At 35.8% G+C, this 13,815-nt stretch overlaps 2 protein-coding genes across 2 annotated transcripts in view; one reads left to right on the plus strand and one right to left on the minus strand.

The window, feature by feature from the left end:
- The first annotated feature begins 200 nt into the window (after positions 1 to 200).
- On the plus strand, positions 201 to 12,391 carry SELENOP (selenoprotein P). The gene is made up of 5 exons (XM_055245919.2): positions 201 to 408; positions 3,878 to 4,093; positions 5,145 to 5,357; positions 7,478 to 7,595; positions 10,949 to 12,391. Coding segments are annotated over exons 1-5 (1,161 nt in total). The 5' UTR covers positions 201 to 406; the 3' UTR covers positions 11,561 to 12,391.
- Positions 11,918 to 13,815, minus strand: part of CCDC152 (coiled-coil domain containing 152) — a 49,437-nt gene continuing 47,539 nt past the window's right edge. The window contains exons 8-9 of the mRNA XM_055245920.2: positions 12,821 to 12,904; positions 11,918 to 12,612 (exon numbers count right to left, since the gene is read on the minus strand). Of these exons, the coding sequence (XP_055101895.1) occupies positions 12,490 to 12,612; positions 12,821 to 12,904 (207 nt within the window). The 3' untranslated portion in view covers positions 11,918 to 12,489. The remainder of the gene's footprint in view (positions 12,613 to 12,820; positions 12,905 to 13,815) is intronic.

Below are 13,815 nucleotides of genomic sequence, written 5' to 3' on the forward strand. Positions count from 1 at the left end.
CAGCATAATTCGCTGGCTCAGCAAATGTTTTTCCCTATTATAGTTTGGGAAAGAAAGAGACTTGGAGGCCTTGTTTACTCTTAGCCCTTCCTCCCGCCCCCGACTGTACCATTAAATACTAGATTCTGGGGTGACTGAAAAGGATAGGGAATAAATTAGTAATTGTCAAAATGTTTTCCCCATGTTATGCATGGCAGCACTTTTTACTTTCTTTTAAGTTGATAACAATCAGCTCAGGGGTTTGCTCTGCTTGCAAGGTCACTGCAAGAAAGAACATTGAACTTTGGACTATACCTGAGGGGTGAGGTAAACAACAGGACTATAAATATCAGAGTGTGTTGCTGTGGCTTTGTGGAGCTGCCAGAGTAAAGCAAAGAGAAAGGAAGCAGGCCTGTTGGAAGGGGTTATGTAAGTAGGAACTTCGTGTTTTCTGACACTTTACTCTTTTAGAGTTTGGTAAATATTTTTTGAGTCTGATAAAATGTTTTTTTCCATAGAATAGATTCAGAAAACAGGGGGGTAGAGGAAATAAAAATAATAAAAGAGAAAAAGAATAAGAGTCTGAACTTGGGTGTGGTAGGTGAAGTTCCCAGTGGGCACATTTGTCAGTTCTTGATTTCTGCCCTGTCTTCTGCACAGCTGAGAGCAGAGGAAGCTGGAGAAATCCAAACCTTTTATTCTATAATCTGTTGTGATGTTACATAGGCAGTATTATATGTTCAAATTTAAATATTTTCCACTGTAAGGCAGAGTAAGAACAGACAGGGAAAAAACCCAGCCATTTGGAGTTGAAGAGCAGACACTGAAATATGCTCATTCTAGTGTTGTAGAAATGTCCAGGGATATTGTGAGCAGTTTCAGAAGAAAAAGTGGTGGAGTGGGGTACAGCAGGTTCAGTCCACAGTGCAGAAGTGGTCACCCTTAAAAAAGCTAAAACCCATCTCACAATTAGGTGGTCTGTGATTAAATGCAAAATTTTGTATTTTAAATGGTGAATGAGAGCATTCAGGTGAATTAGGGGCTTTCAGATGCTGGCCTAAAGTTCAGAGGTGGAGGACAGAGAAAGTTTGTACATATCCTGCTTTTTAATGAGGAATTTTAAATAAATGTAGATCTGAATGTGGCCATGAAATCTAAGTTGTGCAATTGAAAAGTGGTGACATTAGTGAAATTTACAACTACTTTTCAATTCTTATTGGATCAGCTTCCAGGAAATCCAATTTTGTTATTTATCTTCATTATTTTTATATAGCTGTCTGACAACTATAATTACCAAAGGTTTATTGTGTAAGAAATAATTTCAAGAAAACAAAATTGAGCAACCTGTTGATTATGACAGAAGAAATCCGAAAGTGTGAACTCTAAGCCACAACTCTGCCAACGGTCTATTTTTTCATCATAAACCTAAATGAGGGAAATGAGTGAAATAGTCTTTTCATTTGTATTCACCATTGAGCTACTTGAAGTATGTGCTCTGGGCTGGACGCGGTGGCTCACGCCTGTAATCCCAGCACTTTGGGAGGCTGAGGCAGCTGGATCACGAGGTCAGGAGTTTGAGACCAGCTTGGCCAACATGGTGAAACCCAGTCTCTACTAAAAATACAAAAATTAGCAGGGGGTGGCGGGTGCCTGTAATCCCAGCTACTTGGGAGGCTGAGGTAGGAGAATTGCTTGAACCTGGGAGGTGAAGGTTGCAGTGAGCTGAGATTGTGCCATTGCACTCCAGCCTGGGTAACAGAGCAAGACTCCGTCTCAAAAAATAAACAAATAAATAAAAAAAAGATATATGTGCTCTGTGGCAAAGTGAAAAAACCAAGTGCTGATTTTTTGTCAAGGTTCTGTAACTACTGAATTTGTGGTCTAGGAAACAGAGAAAACCTAGCCATTCTATTAAGAAATAAAACAGCTTGAATTATTTTTATGTTTTCTTTGGCATCTTACTGCATAAACAAAAATAGTTGGCGGCCATAGTTATAACAGGGTGATCTATCTAAAAACTCTCAATATATTGCAGTAGCTAAGATGTAGCTTAGGATTTGACAGAACTAGTTTTAATCCAGTCTCTCTTGTGACTGACTTTCTCTCCGTGTGATCATAGACAAGTTACCTAAACTCTTAGCCATGGTTTTTCTCAACTTCAAAAGGGGATAATGGTCACATAATTGTTTTAAGGATTAACTGATATGATATATAAAAGTGCTTAGTGCCACCAGAATATATTTGTATAAAAGTTAAATAAACATTAGCTATAATAAGGATAATTGTATTATCATTGTAAATACCATTCTAGAGAAATTTTCTAGAAATAGTTCAAATATATCTTCTTCTTCTTAAAATATTAGAACATTTTAAATATTAGAATAAGTAGTTGGGGTGGCCTTAAATAAGTAGGTTAATTTGTCCTCTCTACCTTTCTCTCACCTCACTCTCTCTGTCTAGTTTTTTCTCTTCCTTTAGTCAAGTTCTTATCAAGATATCATAATAGGTAGGAGTTTTGATGTGTTAAATAATGTGAAAGACAATCAGAGTTAAAAATTCTATCTATATCTACCAGTGCATTAAAGCCCAGATCAACCTGATTTTAGCTTTTCTATTCTCCTCTTAATTCTGGGCTCACTCTAAGTAATTTACCATTAGCTTCCCACCTCCAAAGAAATGCGCCTGCTTTTAAAAATCTCAAATCAGTGCTTGAAAATGTATTGACTTCCCAGTTTTCAAATTTTGTCCTAATCTCTCCCCACAGATTCTTACATCAAAATGAGCCTGAATTACTTGTGAGGATTTTTCTTTGCTCCTCTCTGCTGAATGTGTTCCTTTTTCTTATCACCTGTCTACAGTTCACCTGTTTTTGAACCTCTCTGTTTAGAGAGCTAGCCCTAGTTTTGAGGATATTTCTGGTCAGGTATTTAAAAGCATTTTAATTTCGTTGCTCAGAGGAAGCATCTTTTTACCAAAGAAAGTGCTGTCTAGTCATAGGAATTTTCTAGTCATAGGAACTTTCCAATAAATAGGCTAATTGAGTGTGGATTTCCACGAGTCTTAAATGGTAGAGGGGGCAGTGATGTGTGATATTTCTACTTGGTTAAATACATACAGCCAGACTTCAAAGAATAAGAGAAACAAAAGGGAGCCGTATCCAGGAGATAAATATAGAATGTTTGAATTTGAAGAGCTAAGGGCCCAAAATGAGCCACATTCATGTTGGTATACTGTCTTCTCTGCCATCACCTTTTTCCCTTGGTTCTCTTTTTTTGCTGGCTCTTTTCATTTCTGTGCAGAATTCTCTATCCCTTTCTTCTTCTTCTTCTTTTGTTTTTTTTTTTGAGACAGAATCTTGTTCTGTCACCCAGGCTGGAGTGCAGTGGCGTGATCTCGGCTCACTGCACGCTCCACTTCCCGGGTTCACAGCATTCTCCTGCCTCAGCCTCCTGAGTAGCTGGGACTACAGGCATCTGCCACCACGCCCGGCTAATTTTTTTTTTTTTTTTTGTATAATTTTAGTAGAGATGGGGTTTCACCGTGTTAGCCAGGATGGTCTCGATCTCCTGACCTCGTGATCTGCCCGCCTCGGCCTCCCAAAGTGTTGGGATTACAGGCGTGAGCCACCATGCCCAGCCTATCCCTTTCTTCTTGGAGGATAGGAAGAACAGTCAGAACTTGATGTGTCTTAAACAAAAGTTGGGTTGTGTTTGCAGAATGTTATATAAGTCACAGACTTATTCATATAAGCCACAGTCTGAACATAACTTTCTGGAGACAGAATTCATGGGCTAGGTATTTTTAGAAAGTGGAATTACGTCTGCAGGGTTTATAGAAATTCATAGTTAGGACTGTGAGGTTAACTATGAACAAGAGTGACAGGTTTTCTCTTTTACAGGACAACCCCAGCAATGTGGAGAAGCCTGGGGGTTGTCCTGGCTCTCTGTCTCCTCTCATTGGGAGGAACAGAGAGCCAGGACCAAAGCTCCTTATGTAAGCAACCCCCAGCCTGGAGCATAAGAGATCAAGATCCAATGCTAAACTCCAATGGTTCAGTGACTGTGGTTGCTCTTCTTCAAGCCAGCTGATACCTGTGCATACTGCAGGCATCTAAGTAAGACAGTCTTTCTGTGGCTTAAAATACCTTGAGGGGAAGGCTATTAAATACACACATGCATATAAACATAAAATAAAAGTGTAAACAATGTATTAAGTCACACTTTTAGAAAAACTATATATTTGCATAGAACATATTGGAAGAGAAAAACTAGGATGATACACACCAAAATGTTTACAGCGGGTTTCCTAGGGTTATGGAAATTTTTTCTTCTTTTTGTGGACATATATTTTATAACTTCCTACTAAATAATGTATTACTCGTGTAATGAAAATGTTCTAAAATGTACTTCTGCAAATAGAACAGTTACTTCAATAAAAGAAGCAGAGAAGACTGTTTTGTCAGAGTAGAAAGAACACTAGGCTTGCTATCAAAGGTCTTGGGTTATTTAACAAATAAATATCAAAAATATTTGTTGAGTTATTCACCAGATATTCACTGGGTGGAATTCTCCTTACAGTCATCCAATGGTATCTGTGCAGGATTGGTTCCAGGATCCCCCTCATACACCAAAATCCAAGGAGCTCAAATCCTTTATATAAAATGGCATGTATAATCTATGCATATACTTTCACATGCTTTAATCATCTCTAGATTACTTATAATACCTAACACAATGTAAATGCTATGTAAGTAATTTTTATACTGTATTTAGTGAATAATGAATGACAAGAAAAAAAGTCTTCTACATCTTCACTGCTATAGATGAAGCCATCTTTTTTTTTCCAACCATTTTTTATCTGTGGTTGGTTGAATCTGTTCTACCTATAAGATACATTTAAAATATATACACTTCATCGTGTTAGTTTGAGAACTAAATGAACCAATGTTTGTGTAAGCATAAGGTTTTAATTAAGCACAAGTTCTAAGTAATTCTAAAAATGAAAGTTTTAAAATCTTTTACCACAATATAAAGAATAGGTGCAGTATGGGTTAGTTAAAAATAAGAAGAGGAGTTTCACACAGAAAATTAAGGAAGAGGGAGAAAAACCACTAATCAAATCAAATGAGATTATTCATTTTATGTGTTTCTTCTCAAATATTTTAGATTGGAAGATCTGCGAGTAAAACTGAAGAAAGAAGGATATTCTAATATTTCTTATATTGTTGTTAATCATCAAGGAATCTCTTCTCGATTAAAATACACACATCTTAAGAATAAGGTTTCAGAGCATATTCCTGTTTATCAACAAGAAGAAAACCAAACAGATGTCTGGACTCTTTTAAATGGAAGCAAAGATGACTTCCTCATATATGATAGGTTTGTACATACACACAAACACATCCCAAATTTAAAAATAACTGTTTCATATCTATTTATTTACTTCCCATCACACATAACAATCTTCTTTACTGTTAAATACAATGCCATATTTCAGTCTTCATCTCATATAATCTCTCTTTAACATTTAGAAGTAAAAATCACTCCTTATTTTTGAAATACTCTTGTTTTAAAAAATTTCCATGACACTATACCCTGCTGGTTTTCCCCATATCCCTCTTCTTCTTTCTCCTCCTCCACACTTCCTCCTCTTCCACCTCCTGGTTTTTCTTCCTCCCACATTCTTCCTTGGTTTATTCTGTATGTGTTTGTGTTATTCAGGGCTGTATAGGTTTCCGCCTATTCACACTCTGCACATTTTACCTGAGCAATCTCATCTATCCCTTGATTACAATTACAACACATATTAGGATGATCCCGTATATACAAAGCTGAAACACAGTGACTGAACTCCAGAGTCTATCTACTTCCTAGAAGTATTCACAAACATCTTAAATTCAATTATTCAAATCTGTATTGATTATCTTCTCCTAAAACATGCTTATACTTTCACTTTTGTGTGATTTTTATATACAACCTATTGGAGGCAGATGCAGCCAAACACTAGGGCATATAATCCTATAATTTTCAGACCCTGCGCTCCCAGTCATTATCCACTATTTTGCAGGACGTCACAAAAACCATCATGTATGGCAGCCTTCTGCCATTTACCCCTTCACAAAAGTGTGTGACAGGAATGTATTACTGACTCCTTCCATCACACTTCCCACCTCGGGTCAGTAATCAAATTCTATGGGTTCTTAATCCTGAGTATATTTATCTCATATCCGTAATTATTATCTCAAGTTACTTCCCGGTGACCACTCCTCTAGATTTTTCCACTAATCCCTTCACTTGATTTCTTCTTGTTTTGTATTTAATAGTAAATGATTTAAAATAATATATTTGCTTTTGATTATTGCCAAATAGTTTATAAACTCTTTATTCACATTTTTTTTGAAATGACTTTTATTTTTGAAATGACTTTTTAAAAAGTAAGGCATGTAAAAAGAGTTCACCATTCCAGGAGGAAAATACAGAAAATTGATTATCCCCGTAAATTGGCATTTTGGTTAAATAAAAAGAATGACTAATTTGTATATCCTGTACAATTCTAACCTAATTCTTTTGCAAATGAATAACCATATCTTCTAATTAATTTTAATCTAAATAATAATTTTAAGGCTACATACCTGAATTTCTGAACTGTAAAGTGAGTTAATCATTTAAGCATGATCTGCACAAATCTACTTTTGATTCTATGAACAAATAAAATATTGATATTTTGAGGGACTTTCAATTCATGCATTATGCCATTATAAACATTCTCAGTTGGTGCTTTGTTTTCTTTGACTCTCCGGAGTCTGGTGAGCCCTACTTGGTCTTATACTAAATTTTAAAAATTCACATTTCATTCTTTTAGGCCTTTAAACTTCTAATTTTTAGGATAACCTAGAAGTATAACCCTTTGATAGTCACACAAAACCATATATACTAGGTAAAATGTGGACAAGAAGAACATTTTAACCCCCCCATTTCTGACAATGCCACATGTTCTAATACTTTCATTGTGCTGAAATTTTCATTGCATTAGATACATTTTTAGATAAATGGGCTACTGGCCAAGGCTTGGAGATCTTTTTGTTATGTGATGATTTCTTGTTGTGTCAAATTTGTGCTGCCTTAGCAGTTATGACAAGCTCAAGTGATTTTCAGAGCCTAATTTATAAGTTAGTGGTTTGGGCACTGGTAGAATTTGTAAGTCAGTCACAAAATTGTATTTGACCAAGTCACAGTGATGACATTTTTGATATTATGTAGTGACATATCTATAACATTTCAAAATACTAGTATTAGACTAATTGTAGTGTTGCTATGATCTGACCTGGTGTGCAGTGCCTGGGAGCTCATTTGTAGCTCTCATCCAAAGAAATTTAGTAAAGGCGTGAAAGGGTCTTAGTTATGACCATTAAACCTATAATACCTATCCCAGACTGCATTTGAGTAGGATCGTGATACAGAAAATATTGTAGTGACGTTGTATTTGTCCTTTTTCTTAGATGTGGCCGTCTTGCATATCATCTTGGTTTGCCTTTTTCCTTCCTAACTTTCCCATATGTAGAAGAAGCCATTAAGATTGCTTACTGCGAAAAGAAATGTGGAAACTGCTCTCTCACGGTATTTTTCTGAATTATTTTTCTTGGGAGAAAAGAGGAAATCTTTTAAGAGTTTATCATGAAACACTAACTTATTTAGATAACTCAATGCTTTTGCAGGTGTACTAAAAATAAATAACAATAGTTTTTATAATTAAACACATATCCTGTCATCTAACCTCTACTTTATTTATTTATTATTATTACTATTATTCTTTTTTTTTTATTATTACTATTATTCTTGAGAAGGAGTCTCGCTCTGTCACCCAGGCTGGAGTGCAGTGGCCCGATCTCGCCTCACTGCAAGCTCCGCCTCCCGGGTTCATGCCATTCTCCTGCCTCAGTCTCCTGAGTAGCTGGGACTACAGGCGCCTGCCACTACGCCCGGCTAAATTTTTGTATTTTTAGTAGAGACAGGGTTTCACTGTGTTAGCCAGGATGGTCTTGATCTCTAGACCTTGTGATACGCCCACTTTGGCCTCCCAAAGTGTTGGGATTACAGGCGTGAGCCACCGCTCCCAGCCTAACCTCTACTTTAAAACATCTTTTGAAGATCGGTGTTGCTGCCTTTATCTAGAAGGGCTTTAGAAATTAAAAATCAATGTATCATATTTCAGTTACCACCAAATGACATTGCATGAGCATAAGTGCTCAAAGAATTTAGTCAACACAAAAAAGCAGTATTATTGTAGTATCCTGAACATGTTAGCACAAGAACATAACAATAGCAAAGCTTACCCACAGCATTACTTGGAATGGAACTGGGGTCAGAAACTAGTTAATTTATTGAAGATGCAAGACTACCAGATTTTTTCTGAAGCCCTCCCACTGTCTGCCTATCTGCAGTTTGAGTTTACTTCAAAATGGAGTAAGTTTTCTACTCATTACTGGTATTTATTTCCTAACAACCATTAAAATATTTCTTCCTTGTTATGAGAAGAACTATATTTAAATCTTTTTTAAATAAAAAAGGCACTCAAAGAATTTAATTTGTATTAAGTAGCCTTGTTTTCCTTCATAATAAAAAGGAAAATAATTCTAAACAATGTTCCATTGATAGGTCAGATTGGGAAAATTTGAACTTAGGTTTAAAAACAATTCTCAGTTTTATCTGTAAGTTGTATTTCCTTCAGATTTTCCCCAGCTCTAAAGAAAGCCGCCTCAAATTTTTAACTAATTTAATTAATTAATTTAGTTGTTAAAGAGTACAAGTTACTCTAGTTTTGTAATTTTCACATTTTAACCTTTATAATGATCTTTTGAGGGTTATTTTATTACTTTTAAAGATGAGGAGACTGAGGTAATGGAAGAAAATACTAAGAGTAATGAAAGAAAAGTACTAACTCAACCTATACTAAGCATTTAATAAATACTAACTATAATGTTTTGGGATTATTTCTGCATTTCTCATCTGTGCAAATGCTTGCTAGTTGTAAATAGACCCAGTTATATTGAAAAAGGCAGTTAGCAGTTACCACAATATGCGTGAAATGTGTGAATCATCTGTAAATAAGAATTACAGATTGGACACGATTAGTATCTGATATGCCAAATCAAATTGGAGTTTTTCTATTTCATTGTCTCCCAGATACCACTGATTATATGACATATTATCTTACGTACTATTTAGGAAAAAAAATGCTGCTAATTAAAGTAGGACACAGTGAGAAAACACCGCCAACAGTGTGGTACATTCTAATTTTAGAGATATTAAAATCTAAAGAAATATGCATCACATAATCAGTAAAATATAGTAATGCGTTACTGAAATTAGACTACTGGCAAGGTGCAGTGGCCCACGCCTGTAATCCCAGCACTTTGGGAGTCTGAGGTGGACGAATCACGAGGTCAAGAGATCGAGACCATCCTGGCCAACATGGTGAAACCCCATCTCTACTAAAAATACAAAAATTAGCTGGGCGTGGTGGCACGTGTCTGTAATCCCAGCTGCTTGGGAGGCTGGGGCAGGAGAATCGCTTGAACCTAGGAGGCGGAGGTTGCAGTGAGCCGAGGTCGTGCCACTGCACTCCAGCCTGGCGAAAGAATGAGACTCCGTCACTAAATAAATAAATAAATAAATAAACAAATGAAAGAAATTAGACTTCTACCGTAGGTATTTGTGATTGTTTAAACCTTGAACACTTTGAACATTACACAGTATATTTTAAACATATATCAAATTGTTTATAAGTTTGTAAGCAAACACTGTTAGCTTCTAATGTAGAAGTAATTCAGAAATAACCAAATAAAGTACCACGTAGTAGTTGTATGCTAAAATTTAATGGAATTTATAACCTTTTAAAACCTTCAACACATCAAAAGCATATCACTTAGTGAGTCTTTGGGTTCTAAGTTGATTTTGTAATTTTATTTACAAATTAGCCTTAGGTTGAGATTTAATGTTACATTTCTGTATCTATAGGCTTTGAGTCCCCGATTGGTGGGTACCACCAAACAGTAAAGACTTCCAGGAAATTAAAGAACTAGGATCATGCGGAATGGATATTATGGTCAATGGGAGTCGGGCAGTAATTTGCTATTTTCAGCTGACAGCCTTATGGTAGGGAGACATTAGCAAAGCTTTGGTGAAGTTCAAAACGTTTCCTGGCATAGGATGAAGTATGAAAAACTAACACATTTGAGCAGAGTTTATTAGCATTTTTGAATTATCAGAGATAAATTAATATTAGATTACAGTATCATATAGTATTAGATAAGATGCACCGTTGACACAGGTACAGAAGTTTCCATATAGTTCAACTGATTTTTAATTTTTTTAAATTTTTTTGAGATAAGGTCTGACCCTGTCACCCAGGCTGGAGTGCAGTGGCACCATCTGAGCTCACGGCAACCTCCACCTTGCGGGCTCAAATGATCCTCCTACCTCAGCCTCACAAGTAGCTGGGACTACAGGCATGTGACACCACACCCAGCTAAGTTTTGTATATTTTGCAGAGACGGGGTCTCGCCATGTTGCCCAGGCTGGTCTCTGACTCCTGAGCCCAAGCAATCTGCCCGCCTTGGCCACCCAAAGTGCTGGGATTACAGGCATGAGCCACCATGCTCGGCCCAGATCAACTGAATTTAGGATTTGATATTAGTTTGACTTTCCTGCAATCTAAGTTCCTTTTGCCAGTTTACTTCATTTGCTTCTGCAAATCTAAGTACAGTGGTTTGGCTTTCTTTTTAAGCCTTTAATAAAATGTCTAGGTGTTGAGACTAATATCAGACTCTTTCTCATTAATATAATACAAAGCCAGCTCGATTCTAATTAACTAGATGGAATTTCACATACGTTAGCTCTACAAATCATTTTTCACGCATTATTCCTATCTCTATAAACTTGTTAATAAGTGATTTATAAATTTGTTCCAGACTCCCAAAGATGAAGACTTTTGTAAAAGTGTATCTTTGGCTACTGTGGATAAAACAGTTGAAGCTCCATCACCCCATTACCATCATGAGCATCATCACAATCACAGACATCAGCACCTTGGCAGCAGTGAGCTTTCAGAGAATCAGCAACCAGGAGCACCAGATGCTCCTCCTCATCCTGCTCCCCTAGGCCTTCATCACCACCATAAGCATAAGGGTCAACATAGGCAGGGTCACCCAGAGAACCGAGATATGCCAGGAAGTGAAGATTTACAACATTTACAAAAGAAGCTCTGACAAAAGAGATGTATAAATCAATTACTCTGTAAATTGCCCAAAGATTCAGAGTTGGCTCCTAGGAGCTGCTGCTGCCATTGTCGACATCTGATATTTGAAAAAACAGGGTCTGCAATCACCTGACAGTGTAAAGAAAACCTCCCATCTTTATGTAGTTGACAGGGACTTCGGGCAGAGGAGAACATAACTGAATCTTGTCAGTGACGTTTGCCTCCAGCTGCCTGACAAATAAGTCAGCAGCTTATACCCACAGAAGCCAGTACGAGTTGACGCTGAAAGAATAAGGCAAAAAAGTGAGAATGACCTTCAAACTAAATATTTAAAATAGGACATACTCCCCAATTTAGTCTAGACACAATTTCATTTCCAGCATTTTTATGAACTACCAAAATTAGTGAACCAAAAATAGAAATTAGATTTGTGCAAACATGGAGAAATCTACCGAATTGGCTTCCAGATTTTAAATTTTATGTCATAGAAATATTGACTCAAACTATATTTTTTATGATGGGGCAACTGAAAGGTGATTGCAGCTTTTGGTTAATATGTCTTTTTTTTTTCTTTTTCCAGTGTTCTATTTGCTTTAATGAGAATAGAAACGTAAACTATGACCTAGGGGTTTCTGTTGGATAGTTAGCAATTTAGAATGGAGGAAGAACAACAAAGACATGCTTTCCATTTTTTTCTTTACTTATCTTTCAAAACAATATTACTTTGTCTTTTCAATCTTATACTTTAATAAAATAAGTGGATTTTGTATTTTAAGATCCAGAAATACTTAACACGTGAATATTTTGCTAAAAAAGCATATATAACTATTTTAAATGTCCATTTATCTTTTGTATGTCTAAGACTCATTTTTACTATCACACATGAATAAAGCCTTTGTATCTTTCTTTCTCTAATGTTGTATCACACTCTTCTAAAACTTGAGTGGCTATCTTAAAAGATGGAAAGGGAAAGATAATATTGTCTGTCTCTATATTGCTTAGTAAGTATTCCCATAGTCAATGATGGTTTAATAGGTAAACCAAACCCTATAAACCTGACCTCCTTTATGGTTAATACTATTAAGCAAGAATGCAGTACACAATTGGATACAGTATGGATTTGTCCAAATAAATTCAATAAAAACCTTAAAGCTGACTTTGTTTGTTATGTAGGCTTTATGCGTATATTGAAAATAGAAGTGAAACTTTCGATTGCTTTTAAATAAATACTAACTAATGAATTTACTGCTAAACTTAAAACCTTCTACGCTTAAGGTGAGAATCTTTGCCAACAGAAAGGTGTTGCTCTAAATCGCGAATGGTATTACGAAGAATTGCAATCTCCTTGTTTTTTTCTTCTTGAAAATGTTGAAGTTTCTAAACGAAACAAAAAATTTGTTATTACAATTCGGAAAATAAAATTTAGTACAAGGAACAACAAAATAACAATAAAGAAATACACTTCTGCTATAAATTTCTATTTTAAAAAATACCTTATATTGTTAATAAGAATTAGATGATTTTTATAGAAACACACTTAGAAAGTTTTCTTAAGCAACAAATAATGAGAGGAAAACTCACATACCCGTCTGTAGATACTTTGTGGCAAAACAGTAGAATCCTGATATGATTTTGATTTAGTCTGAACTCTTGCTAGTTTGGCATCAAACTGAATCAAATTGAAAAAGAAAATTATTGCAACTCTAGACAATTAGAAACTATTGTTTCTATAATTATAATCCATGGTATCCTTTGACATGTAATCTGTAATTCAGGTGTAAATTACAATAAAGACAATAGAAAAATCTTTCTTTAAGAAATAATTTTTCAGAAAGAGCAAAGAACAGAAAAACAAGATTAACCCTGATTGCATGGTAAAATTACCTGGAGAGGTTTTTTTTTTCTTTTTTTTTAAAGTACCAAATGCCTGGGCACTACTTTAGAGATTCTGGTGCAGCTAGCATCATCTTTTTCTCAAAACATCACATGATTCTATAGTGTAGACAGGGTTTAGAATCTAGTTTAACTCAAATATAGGTAAAATATTTTTATATTAAAATGAGTGTATTATAAAGAAAATGTAATAAACAATCATGGGAGAAAACCTCACGTAGCTTTCTGCAGGAACTTTGAGGCCGAACAGTAGAATTTGAATACGATATTGTCGATATAGTTTGAACCCTTGCTGGTTTGAATTAAACTGAATCAGGTTAAAAAAGTCCTCATAGGCCATTCTTACAGGCCATTTTTTTTTCGTTTTTGCACAATATTCCATTATATAACACTTCTCTTTAGATTTAGGTAACATAGCCTCTCTGAGGACTAAGAATAAACTCTGAGGTTATGCTCTGGTTTGAGGAGAGAAGTGGTTAGGTACAATGAAAACAAATAACAAGGAGCTGTGTATACCAGTCAAATAATAGACCAGTGATAAGGCCCAAATGGCAAACAAAATGCAAATTTCCAAACAGGGGAGGATTAGAAGTTGGTAGTAGGTCTTGAAACATGGCCTATTAATTTCAGTTGGCCATTCAGCCTTTCCTGTGGTTTGTGGTACACTTGGTCAGATGGCAGCAGCAG

The sequence above is a fragment of the Symphalangus syndactylus genome, chromosome 16 (genome assembly GCF_028878055.3).
Source record: "Symphalangus syndactylus isolate Jambi chromosome 16, NHGRI_mSymSyn1-v2.1_pri, whole genome shotgun sequence".
Taxonomy (NCBI): domain Eukaryota; kingdom Metazoa; phylum Chordata; class Mammalia; order Primates; family Hylobatidae; genus Symphalangus; species Symphalangus syndactylus.